This window comes from Seriola dumerili, unplaced genomic scaffold, assembly GCF_002260705.1.
Source record: "Seriola dumerili isolate Sdu_G_001 unplaced genomic scaffold, Sdu_1.0 BDQW01001195.1, whole genome shotgun sequence".
Classification (NCBI taxonomy): domain Eukaryota; kingdom Metazoa; phylum Chordata; class Actinopteri; order Carangiformes; family Carangidae; genus Seriola; species Seriola dumerili.
The window spans coordinates 166,576-185,633 of record NW_019175450.1 but is presented as its reverse complement, the minus strand read 5'-3'; the positions used below and the strand labels follow the sequence as shown (position 1 = coordinate 185,633).

Here is a 19,058-nt window from a genome sequence, read left to right as displayed (position 1 = left end):
GAGCTGCTTTGTGACTGTGTCTGTATTTGTTGGTATTTCTGTTGACGTCCCTTTCGTCAAGGGGTCCAGAATCAGCTCAGAGTATGTGCAATGCCCTTTTCAACCCCCGCCCCCTTCCGACCCTCTTTTCCTCCTCTGAATGACCTTTGGACCCGTGCATCTGTATCTGCACAGAAGACGACCAGTAACACAGGAGTGGATGAGAACTCTGAGGAACTGGTACCAGAGCGCAGAGCTGCTCCTCACAGCCACAGACCTCCATCCTGTTTCTTTCTGTGCCGATGGAGAAAAAAAAAAAAAAAAAAAAATGGACATGAAGCTGGGGACGTCAAGGCTATGACCGCGCTTTTGTCTCGCCTCGCTACCTAGAGGCCTCTTCTTTTTTTTTTTTTTCCTTTTAAAATCAAAACATCCACCAGGCCTCCAACACTGGTTTTACTGAACTGCTAGCCCGGGAATGCACTATTGATTGGTAAATGAAGATTATGAATAAAGTTTTAAACGAAGAGGAATGTTGTTGTTGTTGTTGTTGTTGTTGTTGTTGTGTGGTCCCACCTAATGTCAATTCAGTTAAAGGCACTCTCTGCTAGCTTTACACATCAGTCTGTTTACAGGTCTTTGGGAGTACTACTGCATTTGTGAGAAAAGTTTTATGAAGCGTTTTGCGGCTCCAGAGGGAGACTGCAAATTTAAAACCCAGGCTCGAGGCTGTATTAGCCTCCATTAGCATGACAACGCAAATCCACTGTGCAGGGAATCCAGTCAAGTGGCATTGTGGGTAATGTAGGGACCGGGTTTGGACAAGGAAGACGAAATATGTTGGCTAACGAGATGTTATCTGTCATCAGATGAATGTCAGCTGTCCTTCGTGAGTCTGACAGTGGAGTGCAATGCTAAAATGGTGCTGTCCTCTTTTAAAGGGACACGCCACTGATTTTTCACATTTTCTACTCAGCCTGTGTGAAAACAGTTGTATAATGTCTTCTGTGGCTCTAGAGCAGCTTTCTGAAATCAGATAAAGATTCTTGACCTTAGAAAACAGCCAATGACAAGGTCCCTTTAGTAGCTGTTCTGGAGCTTTCAGTCATATCACACTATCTTCATCAGCAGATTTAAGTTGGTCAGTGTCATGGTTGTGCAGATGTTCACTTTTTTTTTCACAGGCCAGAAAGATGCTACAGGTTGCATTATGGGAAATGTAGGAGCATTTTTGCCTCAGCTTTTTTGGTTTTGAGCTTGAAGTTCCTTAAGTGATCAGAAAAAGATTAATATTGGAACATCTGCAGCTCCACAGCACTTCATTTGGCGATGAAGACCATGTGATATGATTGAAATCTAAAGAGCAGCCACTAAACTGACTTGTCTCACCGGTTCCTCAATTAGATGGATATAAAATATGTCACAACCTGGCTCAACAGAGTTTGCCAAAGGAAGAAACCACATGTAGTCCTACATAAATGCAAGTACTTAAACAGAATAAACACAAAAATACAAAGGAAACCAGGAAGTGAAATCATTTTGAAGGTCTGGTTATACACACCTGAGCTCAGCCTGCCTCTGAGTGCTCAGCTTGTAATCAGGCTTTTTCCTATAAAATTGTAGTCAACAAACTCAATCATGACACATGATGACATAACAAAGCTGCTGCAGAGCCACAAATGATATGATACAACTTTTCAAGTTTTCACAGGCTGAGCCGCTTCATCTTTGACGAGTTTAAACCTCTTACACTTTCTTCTTCAGTTTCTATGCAGTTTGCTTCAGGATCTGATCGATCATAACTGCATTTTAAAAAAGCACATCTAGTCTTTCATTTATTCCACATCTTTGTCACCATTTCCTCCAACGTGGACTCAAGTTATTCCTTCTTTAAAATACTTTATTCATCAGTCATTTTGAAATGGTGCCACTAAGCTCAGACTCATTATAATATATTTAAAACAGATCATTTTGAAACTATGAAACGATGTAATGATCTGAGAAAGATTCAGTGAAGGACAAAGAGAGTTAGTCTGCAGATCTGACGACACACCAACTGGCAGGCAATCTGGTTAGTTGTTCACTTCAAAAATACACACAAAGTACACACACACACTCTGTGTGTTTCCCTCTTTATCCACCTCCCCTCACGTCCCTTATCTCTCCTCATTCCTCTCTGAAGTGGCACCAACACTGTCACCCCCTGAATCTTGAAATCCCACATTTCAAAAGGTGTCTGCGCTGACTGAGACACATTTGCTCCTTCAAACATTTGCTCCTTGAATGATAGACTAATAGAAAACAGGAAATGTGCTGAAAACAGGAAATGTGCTGAAAAGCTGTTGAAGAGAGACTGAGAAGGTGATAAACACACGAGTCATCACACCTGTAAGGGACAAAAGGGAAAGCACAGAACAACAACGTGTGTGTGTGTGTGTGTGTGTGAGAGAGAGAGAGAGAGAGAGAGAGAGAAAGCTGTGAACCGGCCATGCGACACTTAGCCTGCCGAATCCTTTCTGCTGGCTCTTTAACACCTCTCCCTCTCTTCCTCACTTCATTTTCAGACCCATCATCCCTTTTTTCACCGTTTTCTTTGTTGTTGCTTTTAATAGCATCACCATGGAAGTGAAGAGGGGTTGCTAGGTAACTGGCTGGCGTCTGGATGGGTGTTTGATTGGCGGTCACACCGACAGACACAGCAGTGGAGTGTGTGTATTTGTATCATCTGTATACATATGCATGTGTCTGGATCTGTCTTTACATCCAGAGGTTGTCACTGTCGGTGTAAAATATCACATTTTGTTTGGCATTTGTAAGATTTTTTTCTTTACTAACGTCTTAAATTTAACCTGTAAATCTTTGTCAGCTGCATTGAATGCATGAGTGCACCTTGATCTGCATTTTGTGGCAACTGCAGTGTCAGAGAGTGACTATAGGAATGCATTACATAGAGAAAAACAGCAGACTTGGAAATGATATGACATCATAGGACACAGTAGTGACACCTAGAGGATTTTATCTGTTACTGCAACTGCCTTTGTCTGCTGAGGAACAGGTACTGTGTTCAAGTACAATTCTGTGGTACTTGTGCGTTTACGTGGGTATTATCATTTTACGGCACTTTACAGGGGTGGAGGGAGTGATCGGATCCGTGGTTGGATCATGAAACAATGGGCTCCTGTGCACAGACGAGAAAAGGCCCCACACTCGAGATATAAAACAACTACAAACGATGTAGCACGACTGAATGTCAATTTATCTTTATAGCCATTTTGTGTTTCTTTGTAGTCATTTTATCTGTGTAGTTTCTTTATCTCTGTGTGGTTATCTATTTTTATTTGTGGTCATTTTGTCTCTTGTTGGACTTGTGTTGTCATGGAGTCATGTTTGTAGTTGTTTGATTGTTAACTGTTTCTTCAAAGAAAGGCTCTCGCCCTTTTGGCCCCTGGCGCCTGTGTCCATTAGGCCCACTGAATAAACCAAGCTCAGAGCCTTTACTTATGTAAAAGTATCCATACCAAACTGTAAAAATACACAATTACAAGATCTGTTCAAAGGTCCTGCTTTTAAAATCCTACTGAAGTAAAAGCACAGAGGCTATATGTACTTCAAGTATTAAAGGTACTCATTCCTCAGAGAATCGTACCCTGTGATTATTATCACTTCATATAAAGGTGCTTACTTTTGATATTTAAGTGTATTTTGTTGAAAATACTTTTACATAAGTAAATGAAGGACTTTTAGTGTTTTTACAATCTTTTATTGCTACTTTTACTTAGGTAAAGGATCTGAGTCGCTCTTCCAGCACCGCCCAGATACATGATTGGATGATTACCTCGTGATAAAAACAGCTGTGGCACTGACAATGAAGCATCTTTCTTTTTTTTTTTTTTATTATTCATCTCTCATTCATCACAATTCACACTTTTTCCTCACTGAACCCAGAAATGTCACAGGTTGAGACTGGAGACAACATGGACGTTTCAGTAAGCAGTTTCCTTGGTTTTCCTTGGTTTTTCCTGTTATATTAACAAATATATACAGATATCCCAGGAAGAGCATTGTAATAATAATTAATCCTTTCCAATAATAACAATAAATTTAATAAATACTCAGTGTTCTTAACCACATCAGGAGAATGAGTTTGGGCTCACTCTTATACCAACGGGACTGTCACGATCCCATACAAATAATAACACACACTCACACACGCTCTTATTCACACTCGCACACTCACCTAGAGAAATTTGCACAGTCAAGTAAATACCATCTGCAGCCAAGACGAACTGTCCACTGTACGAAAACAACTCCGGAGATAAAAGTTGATTTGTCAGCCGTGACTAGAGCAGCTTGTGCCGAGTCCACTGGTCCACAGAGAGACTAACTAGTTGCACAACATGGCTCCTAAAGTGCCACTGATGTTGAATACAGCAGGTCAGAGGAGAGAATGTGAAGATTCAAAACGGTCCTACATGAACATGAGGTTGACGTTGAAATCAGGTAGCTTGTTTCCCTCAGTGTTTCCTTTTTTTCTGTGTGTGTGTGTGAGTCCATTTTTAGTGGCATGAATGGGATCCGTACAGAGTGCTACTGGCTGCTAGAGGGGAATGTTTTCATCAAAAAAACGTGTAAAAGACAAACAGATGAGAACGTGTGTAGTCTTATTTTGAAGAAGTGCAGCGTGTAGCGTATAGCCGACCATTCACACGCAAAATAACATGCACTGAAGAAGCACCAGCACACCAAAAAATTAATTCATTTTGTTCATTCACACACACACACACACACACACACACATACAGTAATATATACACATTCACACATAGAGAAACACACCTGGTCTGCCAAACCAATAGAAAAACATTTTTGCTAACAGGTTTGCTGCAGGGATGGTGCAAGCACTGAGAAAATAAACTCTGTTTTTTTTTGTTGTTTTTTTTTTACTGTACAAGGCTGAAGATATCACCAGTCCACCAGTGCTGTGAGAAAAAGGCTTTTTCCTGTCTCAGTGTTGGAAGGGAGAGGACGATAACCCCCATGCAGAGAGATGACACGTGAGGAGTTTATGGGAGATGTTTGTGTACCGGCAGAACAAACGAAGAAAAAGGACAGTCTCTATTAAGAATTCTAAACAGTCCAGCTCTTCTTTTTCTCTTGGAAACTTCTCCTGAAACAACAAATGTTTAGGTGAAACAGTGAATGATGAAAGATTTGTGTGGTCTTTGGGAGTGGGAGGCAGGAAAGATGCAAGCAGAAAGTGGGTGGCTACACAGACAGGCAAAAGCACAAGCAGATGGGTTGAAATGAACAGTTAGCAAAGTCAAAAAAGTGGCTTTTTAAAGTACTTGAATGGCTTTTGAAGGTTGTGAGTCTTGAAGGAAATGCAACCTGGTCATGGGTCACTAAGAAGCAGGTAGTGATGGCTTCCAGGGAGGGAAAGAAGTAGTGTTTGGGTTAAAGTAGGTAGGTGAGCACACTACAAGGCTTTTATGAGACCTCTAGGACGCTCAGTGTCGTGCAAGTTAGAGAGCACTATCAGGGAAAGGCTTGCTGTTCGGGGTTCACACACCTTATTAGGACACTAAAAGGGCACACGAGAGAGCGATGGCTTCCAGTAAGTGCCTAAAATCATGACAAGTAGTGGGTTGTTTTTGCCTTCTTCGGTGAGTGCACTTTGCTCGGCTCAGACATCAGAAGGCGTTCTTTATTCAGCCCATGCTCTAATGTCCTGGAACAGGATTGAATGCAAAAAAATTCAGAATTGGAAATGTTCACTTGCTGTGTTTCACTATGAGTATTGTTGTCCACACAGAGTGGCAGGCTGCAGCTGTCCACACAGAGGGACAGTGTGGTCCAAACTCTGGCCCTCCACGTCCATGTCCATCAGGTTTGGTCGTGCGGCGCCGGCGGTGCTGTCACCTGAACCGAGCGGGCTGTCGCAGCTGCTGCCCGGCGACGAACTCAGGGTCCGAGAGAGAGAGCCCAGCTTCCAGGGGTCGGGTCTCATCCTGGCCGGGGTGGGCCGCGGCCGGGGGGCAAACTCCAGCGTCTTGGGTCTCTCCAGGGGGCTGATGAGGCAGAGAGGAGCTGGGTCAGGGATCGGTGGAGCAGGGGCTTTACGCCGATGAGGGACTGGGAAGAGGGTGGCGGGGTCGGGGAGTCGGGGGATGTCCAGAGTGTCCTGTGTACCTGAATAATGAAAGAGAGAAGAATGGAAAAAAAAAATGTTTCTTCGCTTTTGCTCAAGGAAAACTCATTTTATGGACAAAACAATAAAAAAACAAAAAAAATCTATATAATAATTATAAATAGTAGAAAATATTAATTAGCTGCAGGAATAAATAAAGCATTAGAGGATAAATCAGTGTTTTCGCATTTGTTTGCCCACAAAACTGTAAAAAGCACGTTTGAACTTATTTGTCCCTTTACCTTTGCTTGCTGTGAGGTGTGGTACCCCCGGCGGAGGAGGCATGGGCATGCTCCCATCAGACGGCGTCCTGTGGTGTCCCAGAGTTTGGGCCCGGGGTCGTATCGCCCCGTCTGAAGGGGTGCGTCTGTGTCCTCTGTTCAGGGCCATGGCTGCAGACACGTGGGTCGGCGTGAGCGACTGGTTGGGCTCCTTCTTGAAGCTCTCTGCCCGCAGGTCTAAGAGCGGGTTGAGGGTAGGAGCCGGAGGCGCAGCAGGTACTTTGACCCCTGTCATTGGGGTCAGGGGGTACTCGTCGGGGTCGGAGGGGAGGAGGGACTTGGTGGAGTTGCAGTCAGACAGAGAGGACAAAGAGAGGAGTGTAACAGAGGGAGAAGGGTCCATGCAGGGGAGCGTGGAGTCATGATGTCTGGAGAGGGAGAGGGAGAGGTTTCGGCTGGGTGGAGAGGTGCTGCGACGAAAACGTCCCGTCCGCTGGAAGAGACCCTCCTTCTTCTTACGCTGCTCCTCTCTGAGGTCCTGCTCGTCCTGAAGCACCTGACGACAACATCAGGTCACATTAACTGAGGATTATTTGTAAATAAAGATTTATTTGATGTGAATAGTTCTAGTCAAGATTTATAATTTTTACAATTATTTTATAAATCTAGATTCATGATAAAACTGCGGCAAAATGCATTTTTTGGGATTTTTGATGATGTAAGATACGATAGAACACTAACACAACTGACCAGTGTAATCTGTGGGGTTTTTGGTGAAGAGGCCAGAAACCATGGGCTAACAACAGCCTCGTAACTAATAAATAACACAAGTGAGAAGTGATAAAGTACAGCCACAAAGACTTACTCAAAGTAAGGCGTCAAGGTTCAAGACCTATAATATGAATAATTCAATAAGCATCATAACCAATGAATAAGACAGTGTATTCAGTCTGTACAGCTTCTGTTCCCATTACGGAGAATAGGAGACAAACAAAAGTGATCGCTATAACAACAGGCTAGTATAGTACCTAGTATAACCGAGCGTGATGTTCATAAGCACCAGAGCTATTGATATAGTGACTGACAGCCTGATAGATCAGTCAGTTCATCTTCAAGCCTCACTTCAAGCGTTTGGTTGGGACTGATGGGGTTAATAAGGCCGCAGTGAGATGAGTTTGGGATAATTTGACCTGCTGTCTTGTGAGTTCCCTCCTTTGATTAAAATACCTTATATTATTTATTTGATTAAGACTTTCACACCCTCTTAAAGCAAGTATGGGAAAAGAGTCCATCCATATCATTACTTTCATTGATCCTCTCACTGCACACTGTGAATCTACTCTGGTAAGACCCGTGGCGCTGGAAATGTCCGCGTAGACCTCTGTCCGTGCTGACTCAACAGCAAAGCACATTTCCTGCTGATAATTTTGCAGCTCGTTCATGCGGCAAACATCGTGTTCTATTTCATTCCAGTGGTGATCTGGAGAGAGTGGGTGTGATGTGAGTTACTGTACGTCACTGGGAGGCATCGCGTGCTGTGGGACATGGTGCATTATCCTGTTGGAAGTATTTATCTGAGAAAGGGCTGACTGTGGCCATGAGGAGATTCACCTGATCAGCAACAAATCTGATTATAAGAGGACTAATCTGATCAAAGAAAACACTATTAAACACTACCAGCTTGACTCCAGGCAGGTTCATGCTGTTTACACTCAATATAAGAGACTGTCTGCAGGAGGAAGCTGATTTTAACAACAACGTAACAACTAAAGTGAATAATGAATGTATGATGGAACATAGCTATTGCATTTCACCACAATTTAAAACCATTATCTTGTCAGAGACATTTTGTTTGCAGACAGGCAAACAAAATAAAATAGATTTAAAGGGGCTAGTTGTACGTTTTTTCCACCGTCTAACATGGTTTCTTGCTCGGAGCTGGTTGTGGTCATTGTCACTTGACAAGAGTTTCAACCATCATCGTCTACATAATACAAGAGGTTAGAATATGCCCTCTGAGCAGAGTTACCTCTTCAGAACAGATTGGAGGCTGCAGTGAGTCGCTATCGGAAAGTGATGAGATGGACAGCAGCTAGCTGGTTAGCATGCTAACTTCAGTACAAGAAGAGACGTGATAGAGACAAGAGTTAACATTGGTGTTGCTTTCCACTGCTGGAGACAGCTCTTGGTGGAAGGAATGAAGTTTGATGCTGAGCTCACAACGTTTCTGGTAAGTAAACGGCTGTTAATGCTAACATTAGCTGTGTAGCAATAGCAAAACTTACAAATAGCTTTAAATGCTTTGACGTGTTTGTTCTGGTAGTCTTCTTGTATCGCAGCAATATTATCTAAATAGGCAATAAAGATGTGATTCGTCTATGCTTGGTTATGTAGGAGTTTATTGTTTTGTGTGTTTAGTTATTCCAGATACTTATTTTTGTTATTAGCAGTAGTGGGATTAATGGACAGATCTGATAAGATTGGTAATTGGAAATATTTTTCGTCTTCTTATATGTGAGGAATGTGATGTCTTTTCACCCATCTTATTCTTATAATTGTGGTTATGCAATTTTTTCATTCATCACCTCCACTGTGGAGAATTTTGAAATGCAACTGCAAAAAAAAACAACATAGGTTAGATCTGGGCAAGCAAAATAAACTTCATTTCAAACATCTTACATGGTACTGTACATCGTCTCCACTTTGCACGAGTTTCCTGGTGTTGCATCGTTTTGGAGACAAGTATCATCCACTCTACTCATTTTTACTCAACATAAACATACTGTGTTGACCCCCATATATTACTACTGTTGAATGATGACTGTTCTTTGCCATAACGCCCTGCCTTTCTCAGTTTATCTTACCTGCAGTTTTCCCAGCTGCAGCAGGTCTTGTCCAAGGGCAACAGATGCGAGCAGAGAGGCACAACCCAACAACAACATGTCACTCTTCTTCCTCTGGTTGCAGCGACGGAGCGAGTCCTGGTAGCTCACACCCACCCCCGGGCCTCCAGGACCCTGACAGGAGGCCATATTAGACACCCCAAGAGCCGGTATCATGTTGGGTCCCAGGCTACCCCACAGAGACCCCGAATCCTCCACAGCCCCGTTACTGCTGGTCTCTGAGGGCAGCAAGGACCCTGGTGACTCCTCAAACTCACCGCACTCCTCTATTGATAAAAAAAATAGGGAAATAAAAAGAGTTGAGATGAGGTATAAGTTAGTAATGCACATCTTATAATAAAAAACACAATGCTCACCCATTTCATTCAGGCTGGAGAAGCCAGCAGTCATGGGTGCATGTTTGGGGGATTTGCCCAGATTTGGTGCACTGGATGACCAAACTTTACATCCCTCACCGAGTGATTTCAGCCTGCAAACAGAGAAATACTGCATTAAAACCAGGTTTTCAAGGCGCCTCCAATCAAAACAAATTATTAAATTATTAATTAAGTCAGCAAGAACCACAAAAATAACTTTTTTTGAGATACAAAGCTGTAAAAAGTTGTTTCTCTGTGTTATGAACAATAATCTGTCCAGCAAAATGTGAGGAAAGTTAATTTCTTCTTGCCTGTGCCAACGAGCCTCATGATCCACTTTGTCTCACTGCAGTTACATTGTGTTTTGTGATATTTATTGTCTTTTTCTGTCATGTTTCTTCCTTTCTGCTAAATTTTGGACACCATTAACTCTTATTGACAGGTCTGTAGGATCAAAAAGTCAGGGAGCTAGTGAATCCTGCACATTGTAAATCAGTTGTTCTAGCTTTACTAACAATAATACTGTAAGAAAAATAACAACAATAAAAACTTTATCAGGAAAAGCTAATATGTAAGCAAATTATTAACATACTTTTCCTCCCCGCCGACCCTCTCTCTCTGGTGGGTGGAGCTTGGTCCCCAGGTGCGTCCTTTCTTCTTGCTGGTCGTCAGGTCTTCTTTCTTACACACAGCGCTGCGTCCCCACGTCTTACTGCCGTCGCTCGGTGTCACTTACAGACAGTGCAAACCACAGAACATGTCTTTAACTGTGCCATATTTTTCAGGATACAAAGACCCAAAGTTAGTTATGAGTGAAATTCTCAGAGGTCCTTGGTGAAAACAAGAAGCATCAAAACATTTTTTTTTAAAAATACTGCTCATTTATCAGGGAAATATAACTAAGGTTTATTCAATTCCAAATTTTACATCATTACTACTGGACCCCCAGTAGGTTATTTGATATTGATTTCTCTCAGGATTGTATCGTCTCTCCTTTTTCTGTGATTTATTTCCAAGAAAGCCTCTCTGTGTTTCGGTTTGTGTGTCCTTGTTTTGGATAATTGAGAGCTGCACTTCAGGAAGTCGAGGTTGATCAGCTTCAAGTGATGCTGATTTTTGAGGAGGCTGATTTCACTCTGTGCTCCAGAGTTTGTCCTTTTTTCACGTACAGGGCTACAGTGGACAATGTCGGAGATCAACAGGTGGTGATCTGAATCTCTCTCTGTAGTAAATCTGAACGTTTGCTCATGGACAAACTGAGCATTTTTTGAAAGCACGTGTCATTGCTGCATGAATAGTCACAACAGAAGAGCCTCAGTGTTTTAAGTGCTGCAAATAGTCACTGTAGGCTGTATCTGTTTTTGATGTACACTGCTCTCATTACATTTCAAAACAAAATCTGTCACAGAAAAAGATCACCATTTAACATTAAACCTGCTAAATCCCATCATTTCAGATTGTTTTCTGCTTGTGGGTATTTGCACTCACATCTAATGGCTCTCAGTCGGGGTATGACCCCCGGACTGGCAGGCGGGGTGGTGCTCTCGCTCCCCTGGGTCTTCCTCTTGTCCACACTGGGAGACGCCTGCACTGTGATCTTATGCTCGAAGCCTGCAGGACGCAAAGGGAGAAAATGTGCCAAATCATTTTATCACTTGTCAAAAAATTTCATAAATTCTAGAATTGAGGACACGCACATAAAACAAAGTGCAGACCAGAGTGAGCGTCAATATAAATCACACTAAAACACGTCACGCTGAGGTGCCCTGCTGGACTAGGGTTTAAAGTGCCAACCCTGAACTGCAACGTCAACATCTGCAACGGGCCAGAGTCACTTGATAAATCTTATTGCTCTCACTGAGCCAAGAATTATTTTACTCTTAATGTAAAAACAGATGTATACAGCCCAGATTCATCAGAGTAAAACAAACCGCAGTTCCTCCTTTCACCCACCAGAGGGCAGACTGATACAGTTGCTGTCTCGACCCAGCTTCAGTAATCTGCTCTTCTTGAAGTGGCCCTTCCTCTTCTTCACGCTGGGTTTCTCCTGGTACATCTGGTGGATGATGATGTTTAGCTCTCGCTCCACGATGTCAATCTCCCTCTCCGCCAGCTCCTGCTCTCTCCTCCTCAGCTGCTCCTCCTGCTCCCTCTGCTCCTCGGCTGCTCGAGCCAACGCCTCCTCCCAAGATCTCAGCTCCTGAGGAGATGATAGCAGAGGAGGAGGAAGAGGAAGAGGATAAAGGAGATGTTGTCAGTATAGCACCACCTCTTCTAACACCTCTTTTTGCAACAGACTTGTTGCTGAGTTAATTCTAATTATCAGAAACACCTGAGGCAGACGACTAAATTCTGTTTGAATAAATAAACTCTGCTGAAACGCGGATAAAAGTGAAAAGAATAATCTTCTTTTACTGACATATTTCTGAACCCTTCTGTTTTGTCTATTTTAAAACTAGACCAAAAGATATTAATTCATTTAGTTTTTCCTTACAACTTAAGACTATTTAATAGTCGGATGCCAACTGTTGAGCTTTCAATAAGCTTCTACACACAGTCAGTTTAATCAGATAAATGTCCTTACAGTAAAGTAAAGAAACTGAAGCAGCATTTTACTGTTTACTGTAGTGGCTTGAGGTAACCTCAAAATTATTTAATAAATTGAAATGATTAAAATAATTAAATGGAAATGCACCAAATCCTCACATTTAAGAAGCTGGGACCAAGATGACTTAAACAATTATCAAAGTAGTTGCCAATCTTGTGATTATTTAAGATGTAATTTACAACTAAGCATCATATTTTGTAAGATCATCATATGCAAGAATGTGAATTTGTAAAGTGACTTGTAACAAAAACTGTGGGTAGAAATTAGTGAAGTAAAAAGTACAACATTTCAGTGTATTAGAAAGCAGCACGAATACTCATGTTAAGCACAAACACCTAAAATTTGTACTTAAGTTCTTCACTGCTGAGCTACCGTCCACATACTGTCCAGAAAAATTAGGCCTCACCAGAGTTTTGATCTGTGTTTTCAGACCTCTCACCTTCTCTTTGGCCCTGAGCTCGTCAAACATCTGCTGGATCTCCAGCCTCCAGTCTTCCTGTAAGGAGTGGAAGGACTCCAGAGGCATCTGGAACATGGCCGACTGCTCGATTGCCAAGAGTCTTCTCAGGATGCTGGTGAACGAGGGCCTGCTGTGGGGGTTGGGGCTCCAGCACTCTGAGGGACAAGAGACACGAGAGTGAGTTTTTGAATTGTGATGACAGGTGATTTCAGGGGTTAGTATCATGTTAGTGTATCCTGTATTTTATACAGTATTCCTAATCAGATGCTGCAGCTTCGGTGGTCGCAGATGGGTCCGGTTGGTGTTGGCCTTCACCACGGTTTTTCCTTGTCACCAATCCTGTTTGTGATTTTCATGGGCAAGATTTCAAGGCGCAGCCAGGGGGAGGAGGGTGTCTGGTTTGGGGACCTCCAAATTGCTTCTCTTGTTTTGAAGATGATGTGGACAGTCTCTGAGTTTCAGCAGACTCCTCGCCGATTTCTATATTTGTCTTTCTGACACCAAACCAAATTCATCAAGTCCATCCTTCTCATCACCCTAACCCTGTCTGTGGCAACTCAGCTCAATAGTTCCTACGAAATATGTAAATCTTTAAAAAACACCTCTCAAACATAGTTTTTTTTTTAAAAAGACTCAGTAATTTCCAAACATTTGGGACTGAATCAAAATAAACTACAGTGCACATGTTGACTGTAATGAAGTGCAACCTCAACTATGTTTTCCAGTGCAAAAGTGTGGCTCACTGATGTGTTTTTTCTAGTTTGTGGACAACAATGGAGCTCTATGACACAAAGGAATAAACTATATTAAGCTTTAGATACACTGATAATACACGTTTTCATCTTTTCATGGGATCTGTTGACAATAAGAGAAATGCAGACTATCCCGTTATTGACATACCCTAATAAATAATAAATAACTATTATAATAATAATAATAAAGTCTATATACAGCAAAACATACAGTCAGATCATCAACATAATACACAGCAGACTGAACCATGAGTTGTTGGTCTGGATATTTTTTCGCTTTTTTTCCTGGCAGCAGAGAAGGCAACAGGAGAAGTGGAAGAGAGCAAGATGGGACAGCATATGGCAGCCATCATGAGCCAAACCCTGACTGACAGTGTTGCAGAAACATGGTGCACACCTACAATAATCTACCGAGCCGCAGACAGACCAGTCCTGTCTGTCCAACACCAAGCCACAGTCATAAACATCTACTACAAGTCTGACACAGTTCATGGCAAAAACAGTGTAAAAATAATCATTACAGTGCAGATATAGGGAGTCGTCTCATGGGCTAAAAACATTTTTCTAACCAGGTAACATTAATTTATTAGGTAAGATAAATTAGCATAAAAAATATGTGTCTGAAGTAAAGGGGGGAGAAGATGAAAGGGAGATGATGACAGGAGTAAACAGAGTGTAGTGAGCAGCGAGGGATGACAAAGGAGAGATTAACGGATGAACATGGATCAGATGAAGTGGAGTGGGGGGGGGGGGGGGGGGGGGTGAGGAGGAAAAGAGCTTTAGGAGCAGAGTGGGAGGGAAGTGAAGGGAGGTGACTGAAGTTTGCTGCTGGGCTGACAGTTTGAGAAACAGCTTCCTCGCTCTGTTCTTTTTTTTTTTCTTTTTTTTTTTTTAATAGACATAAAACCTGGCGTGCATCTTACCCACATGAAAAAAAAGTAGCTTAGGAATAAGCACATTAAGGCAATTTGTATATAAGGCAGGTGTGTGTTTAAACAGAGATGACCTGAACTGTGAAACAAGAGCCAGTTAATACTCTACCACTGTTAACAGAGCGCTGCCAGGATTATTTGCAAGGTGAAAAGGAAAAAGCCAGCCCAGGGGAGCTCAGGCGCGGGACGGCACGAGGATGTATAAAAAGCAACTTAATGAATCTTCATCCAGTTTAACTCTTGGTGCACTCCTCAGCTCCCAGATGCAGTGAAAGAAAGGTTTTAAATTCATCCACTGTAACCTCAAAAAACTAACTCAAAGTAAGGTTACAGCATCTTGAAGTCTGTGGATGTGTTTTTGTATCTTCCACAATGACAGAAGTATCGACTTGATATTCTACGATTTAATAATCTCTCCGTGTCCAGGTGCTCGCCTGCTTACCTCCCAGCAGCTGAGCAAAAGGCTCAGGGCAGGTTGAAGGGATGGGAAGTGTTAGCTTGTTCATGGCAACACCGTAAGCTACCGCCAGTGCATCTATCTCCCGGTAAGGAACCTCGCCGGTCAGCAGCTCCCAGAGCAACACACCGAAACTATGAGGAGAGACAAAGAGAGAGGAGACAGGTGAGAACAACATTATGTTTTTCTTCTTCTTTTATGTTTTCTATGTCACATCTGACACCCAGCAACTATCCTCCAACAGGATGACAATGACCACCTCTCATCAGTGGCCACAGTTCCTGTAGGTCATGTAACAACAACTGAGTAAGCTCTACTGAGGAAAGCCACAAGATGCAGCTGAAAGCTCAAAAAAAAAAGTCCGGGTAAGTTAAACCTCATGATGAGAATTTTTTGTCAAACATAAAATTATTTTGAATTGTCACTGAAAGAATGAACAACATAGTGTTGTTATAGTGCTACTTTTAGTAAATGTACTTCTGGGGATGAAAAGATTTAACGAGCAAATATTTTGATAATCAGTTAATTGTTTGAATCATCATGAATCGCAAAGACAGTGAAAACGTGAGAATCTCTCTCATGTTCCAGCCTCGCAGATGTGAGGATTTTCTGCTGTTCTTTCTCATATGTCTTTGAATCTGGGATCTGGAAACACAAGACATTTGAAGACATCGCACAAAGAAGTCCTCTTAATTATTTCTATTTTTCTATTTCCTATTTTAACCTAGATTGATTGTCGTAAGCAAAGCAAGAATAATTGCCAAATATTCTCAATCTTAGCCTGGTTTCTTATCATGAAACATGTGAACAACCTCTCAAGCATATACACATTCACTCTGTGTCACATTAGTATCCCCTGATAACCTGCCAGGAAGTATGTATAAATGAGGGGAATAAGGTGACACACACACACACACACACACACACACACACACACAAACACATACCTCCACACATCGCTGCTCTTGGAGAAGAGGGAGAGCTTGATGACCTCTGGGGCCATCCAGGCGTAGGTCCCCGCTGCACTCATCTTGGTGGTCTGGTGCCACTCTCTGGCCAGACCGAAGTCTGTGATCTTCAAGGTTTTCCCGCTCAGGTCGTCGCGCGCCACCGGCTCCAGAATGAGGACTGAGGAAGAGGAGGCAGAAAGGACAGAAGGACAAAGAACAGTTTGAGTTAAGGGATGATAGTCTTGTTCACACGACACCTGTCAGACAGCAACGCAGAAATACAAATACTCTTTAAAAACAGTGTCTGTGTCTTTCAGATACTGAAAGCTCCCTGACAAGAGGGCGAACTACAGAGAGGGAAAAAGTAGAAACACAGACTGCAAAGAGAGCTTTTATTAGAGGCTTAAACTTGTTATATGACATTTAATTATTTTTTTAACTATAGTAAATTGAATATTTTTGTAATTTTGAACTGATAGTTGACAACAAAAGAGGCAGCAAAGACCTCAGTATGAGCTTTGGGGAATTGTGAAGGACATGTTTCTCTATTTTTCTGACATTAATTGATTTACTGTGAAGTGGAAATAATTGGCAGGTTAATGGATAATGAAAGAAATTGTTAGTTGTGGCCCTAATAGAAACATTAATACTTAAGCATGTATAGTGAATAGGATGGGTTGTTAAATCTGCAAACTTCTACTACAAAGTCCTGCTGATTTAACATATTTTTCTTCTAGACAAGCACTTACAATACAACATATTACACCACTGAATCTTTATTATCATGCTGTGTTTCATGAAATCCAGTTTCATACTCAAATTCCCTAAAACTGTGTCTGAAAAATCTTTCCGCATACAAAAACAAAATGTAAAAGGTGTACATGCTCAATAACAGTCATGTTTACAATACAGGTGTGGTTAGACCAGTGTGCTGTTCAGGTTTCTGCTATAGGGTATAACCACACAGCAGTCTGCGTGTGCGTGTGCGTGTGTGTGTGTGTGTATATGTGTGGGTCTAGATAAAATAATTTCCATACCGTGACAGTCATTTCAATGTATACTTGTTAATGTTAGACTGTCACCTCTTTCATCCCTCCATCTTTCTCTCTATTTCTCTCCCTCTCTCTCTCTTCCATGTACCATGTACGACTTCCTCCTTCATTTCCGTGTGAGCGCTGGCTATGGAAATATTTAGAGTGTACACAGTTCAAAAGCACTGGGAGCCAGGTGGGGGTTGCTTTCCCTCTCTCTCTCTCTCTCTCTCTCTCTCTCTCTCTCGCTCACTCACTTATCTACAGGCGTATGCAAAAGGGTGGTGGAGAAAGGCTGCACACACAGCAGCGTCTTTGTTTACACACACATGCACTCCAGCACACACACACACGCACACACAGACGCACACAGAGACACACACAACCTTTCACGTGATAAAGGTGTGCCTCTCTGTGCTCTGCTGTATCCACAAACTCACTAGGAGACCAGTTTCAGTGATAAAGAATTGATCTCAGGCCAGTCTGCAGATGTTTACGTAGCCAGGAAGAAGATAAGTAACTGAACTTCAGTGAAAGTACCGATACCACACAATTAAAGCACTTCATTACAAATAAAAGTAATGCAGATAAACATTTACATTATAATAGATTATACTGGATATTATTACCGATGCATTAACATGTGAGCAGTATTTGACTGATGAAGCTGGTTGAGCAGGTTTAAATACTTGGAATACTGGAATAATTTGTTTATTATCTGATTGGCAATTTTTTTGATAATCGTTTAATTGCTTTCTGTCATTTCTTAAGCAAAAATGTCAAACTTTTGTGGGTTCTAGCTGCTCAAATGTTAAGGTGAGAAATATTTTTACATTGTGATATTGGTATTATTTCATAAGTTAAAGAGTTACTTGTCACCTTGGGTATGTTTTATCATTTTTCGTTCACATCTCAGAGACAAAACAGAAAATATAATAACAAAACTTCGGATAAATTGATGATGAAAATAATTCCTGGAGCAACAGAATATCAGCAACAATCTTTGACAAAAATGACCAATATTTATTGATTCAATCTTCAAAAAAAAGTGAATGTTTGCTGGTTTTGTTAGTCTTATATTGAAGTTAACATCTATGGGACATTGTGATTTTCAGTATTTCCTGACAGGTTACAGACCAAAACAATTAAATGATTGATAGAGAAAATAATGAGCAGATTAATCAACAATAAAATCATTGACTAGTTGCAGCTCGACGGCCTACGCTGTCGAGTGCTTTATTGTACAAAAATGTGTAATGTTTTACAGGCTGATCACATTTTTGGTGTGTACAACTTTTATCTGCAAAATAACCAGTGACAGCTGTCAGATAAATGTAGTAGAATAAAAAGTCTATTTTACTTTAAAATGTAGTGAAGTAAAAGAATAAAATAAGAATAAGAATAAAATGTGTGTAGAAAAATTGTACTTGAGGACATGAGTAACTGTAACTTTCCACCACTATGCTTAGGTGATGTGACTGCATGTCCAGTCTCCAGACAGGGATTAAGTGCGGGCTGCTGACAGTGATAATAAGCCACCGTCATCCTCCAGCCGACTTTTCTATTCTGATACTGTCGTCTCTGTGAGGGACAGCTGTCTCCTCAAGGCAAACTCTCTCTCTCTGTGTCTCTGAGAAGTAAAGGATGGAGCCAGACAGACTCAGAAAGAACCAGAGATCAGGATGTGTTTGCATGCATTGATGGGCGTGTATCACAAGCTACCTTCCCTCGGTTTGTTTTGAGTGTACAGACATGGAAAACATCCATGCGGGGACATGGACATCAGGCCTGTAGGTGGAGCATGGGGTGGAAACACAGAGGAAAGAAAAAGGAGAGGCTGATGACAGAGGAGGGAGGGAGGGAGGGAGGGAAGACAGAAACTGAATGGATGCCTGTTTACAGAAACTGAACCTGTGAGGGAAGCAGCACATCCACCTGCTCCCACTCTGCCTCTCTTCCTGATGTAATTATAACATCATCGCGTTACTTTCGCACCTCTAGAACGTCTCCATGCTGCTTCTTAACACCACCTGCGCATGATCATTCATCTTGCCACAAGTTTTTCACAACCGCCAGCATTTCATCCATATGTCAAACACAAAGATCAACATGTTTGTGTTCAGCTGGCAGCACAGGAACCTGCAGCGCAGTGATACACAAATAACACCCACGAGGGTGTGGGAACCATCACAGCACATTTCATCACAGTGAAGGAAAAAAGT

At 41.9% G+C, this 19,058-nt stretch overlaps 1 protein-coding gene across 1 annotated transcript in view; it reads right to left on the bottom strand.

The window, feature by feature from the left end:
- Positions 1-4,779: 4,779 nt before the first annotated feature.
- The window catches only part of map3k10 (mitogen-activated protein kinase kinase kinase 10), a 34,439-nt gene continuing 20,160 nt past the window's right edge, over positions 4,780-19,058 (bottom strand). Inside the window, exons 2-11 of the mRNA XM_022767525.1 lie at positions 15,803-15,983; positions 14,841-14,989; positions 12,694-12,869; positions 11,600-11,846; positions 11,135-11,257; positions 10,239-10,377; positions 9,647-9,759; positions 9,252-9,556; positions 6,409-6,943; positions 4,780-6,168 (exon numbers count right to left, since the gene is read on the bottom strand). Of these exons, the coding sequence (XP_022623246.1) occupies positions 5,768-6,168; positions 6,409-6,943; positions 9,252-9,556; positions 9,647-9,759; positions 10,239-10,377; positions 11,135-11,257; positions 11,600-11,846; positions 12,694-12,869; positions 14,841-14,989; positions 15,803-15,983 (2,369 nt within the window). The 3' untranslated portion in view covers positions 4,780-5,767. The remainder of the gene's footprint in view (positions 6,169-6,408; positions 6,944-9,251; positions 9,557-9,646; positions 9,760-10,238; positions 10,378-11,134; positions 11,258-11,599; positions 11,847-12,693; positions 12,870-14,840; positions 14,990-15,802; positions 15,984-19,058) is intronic.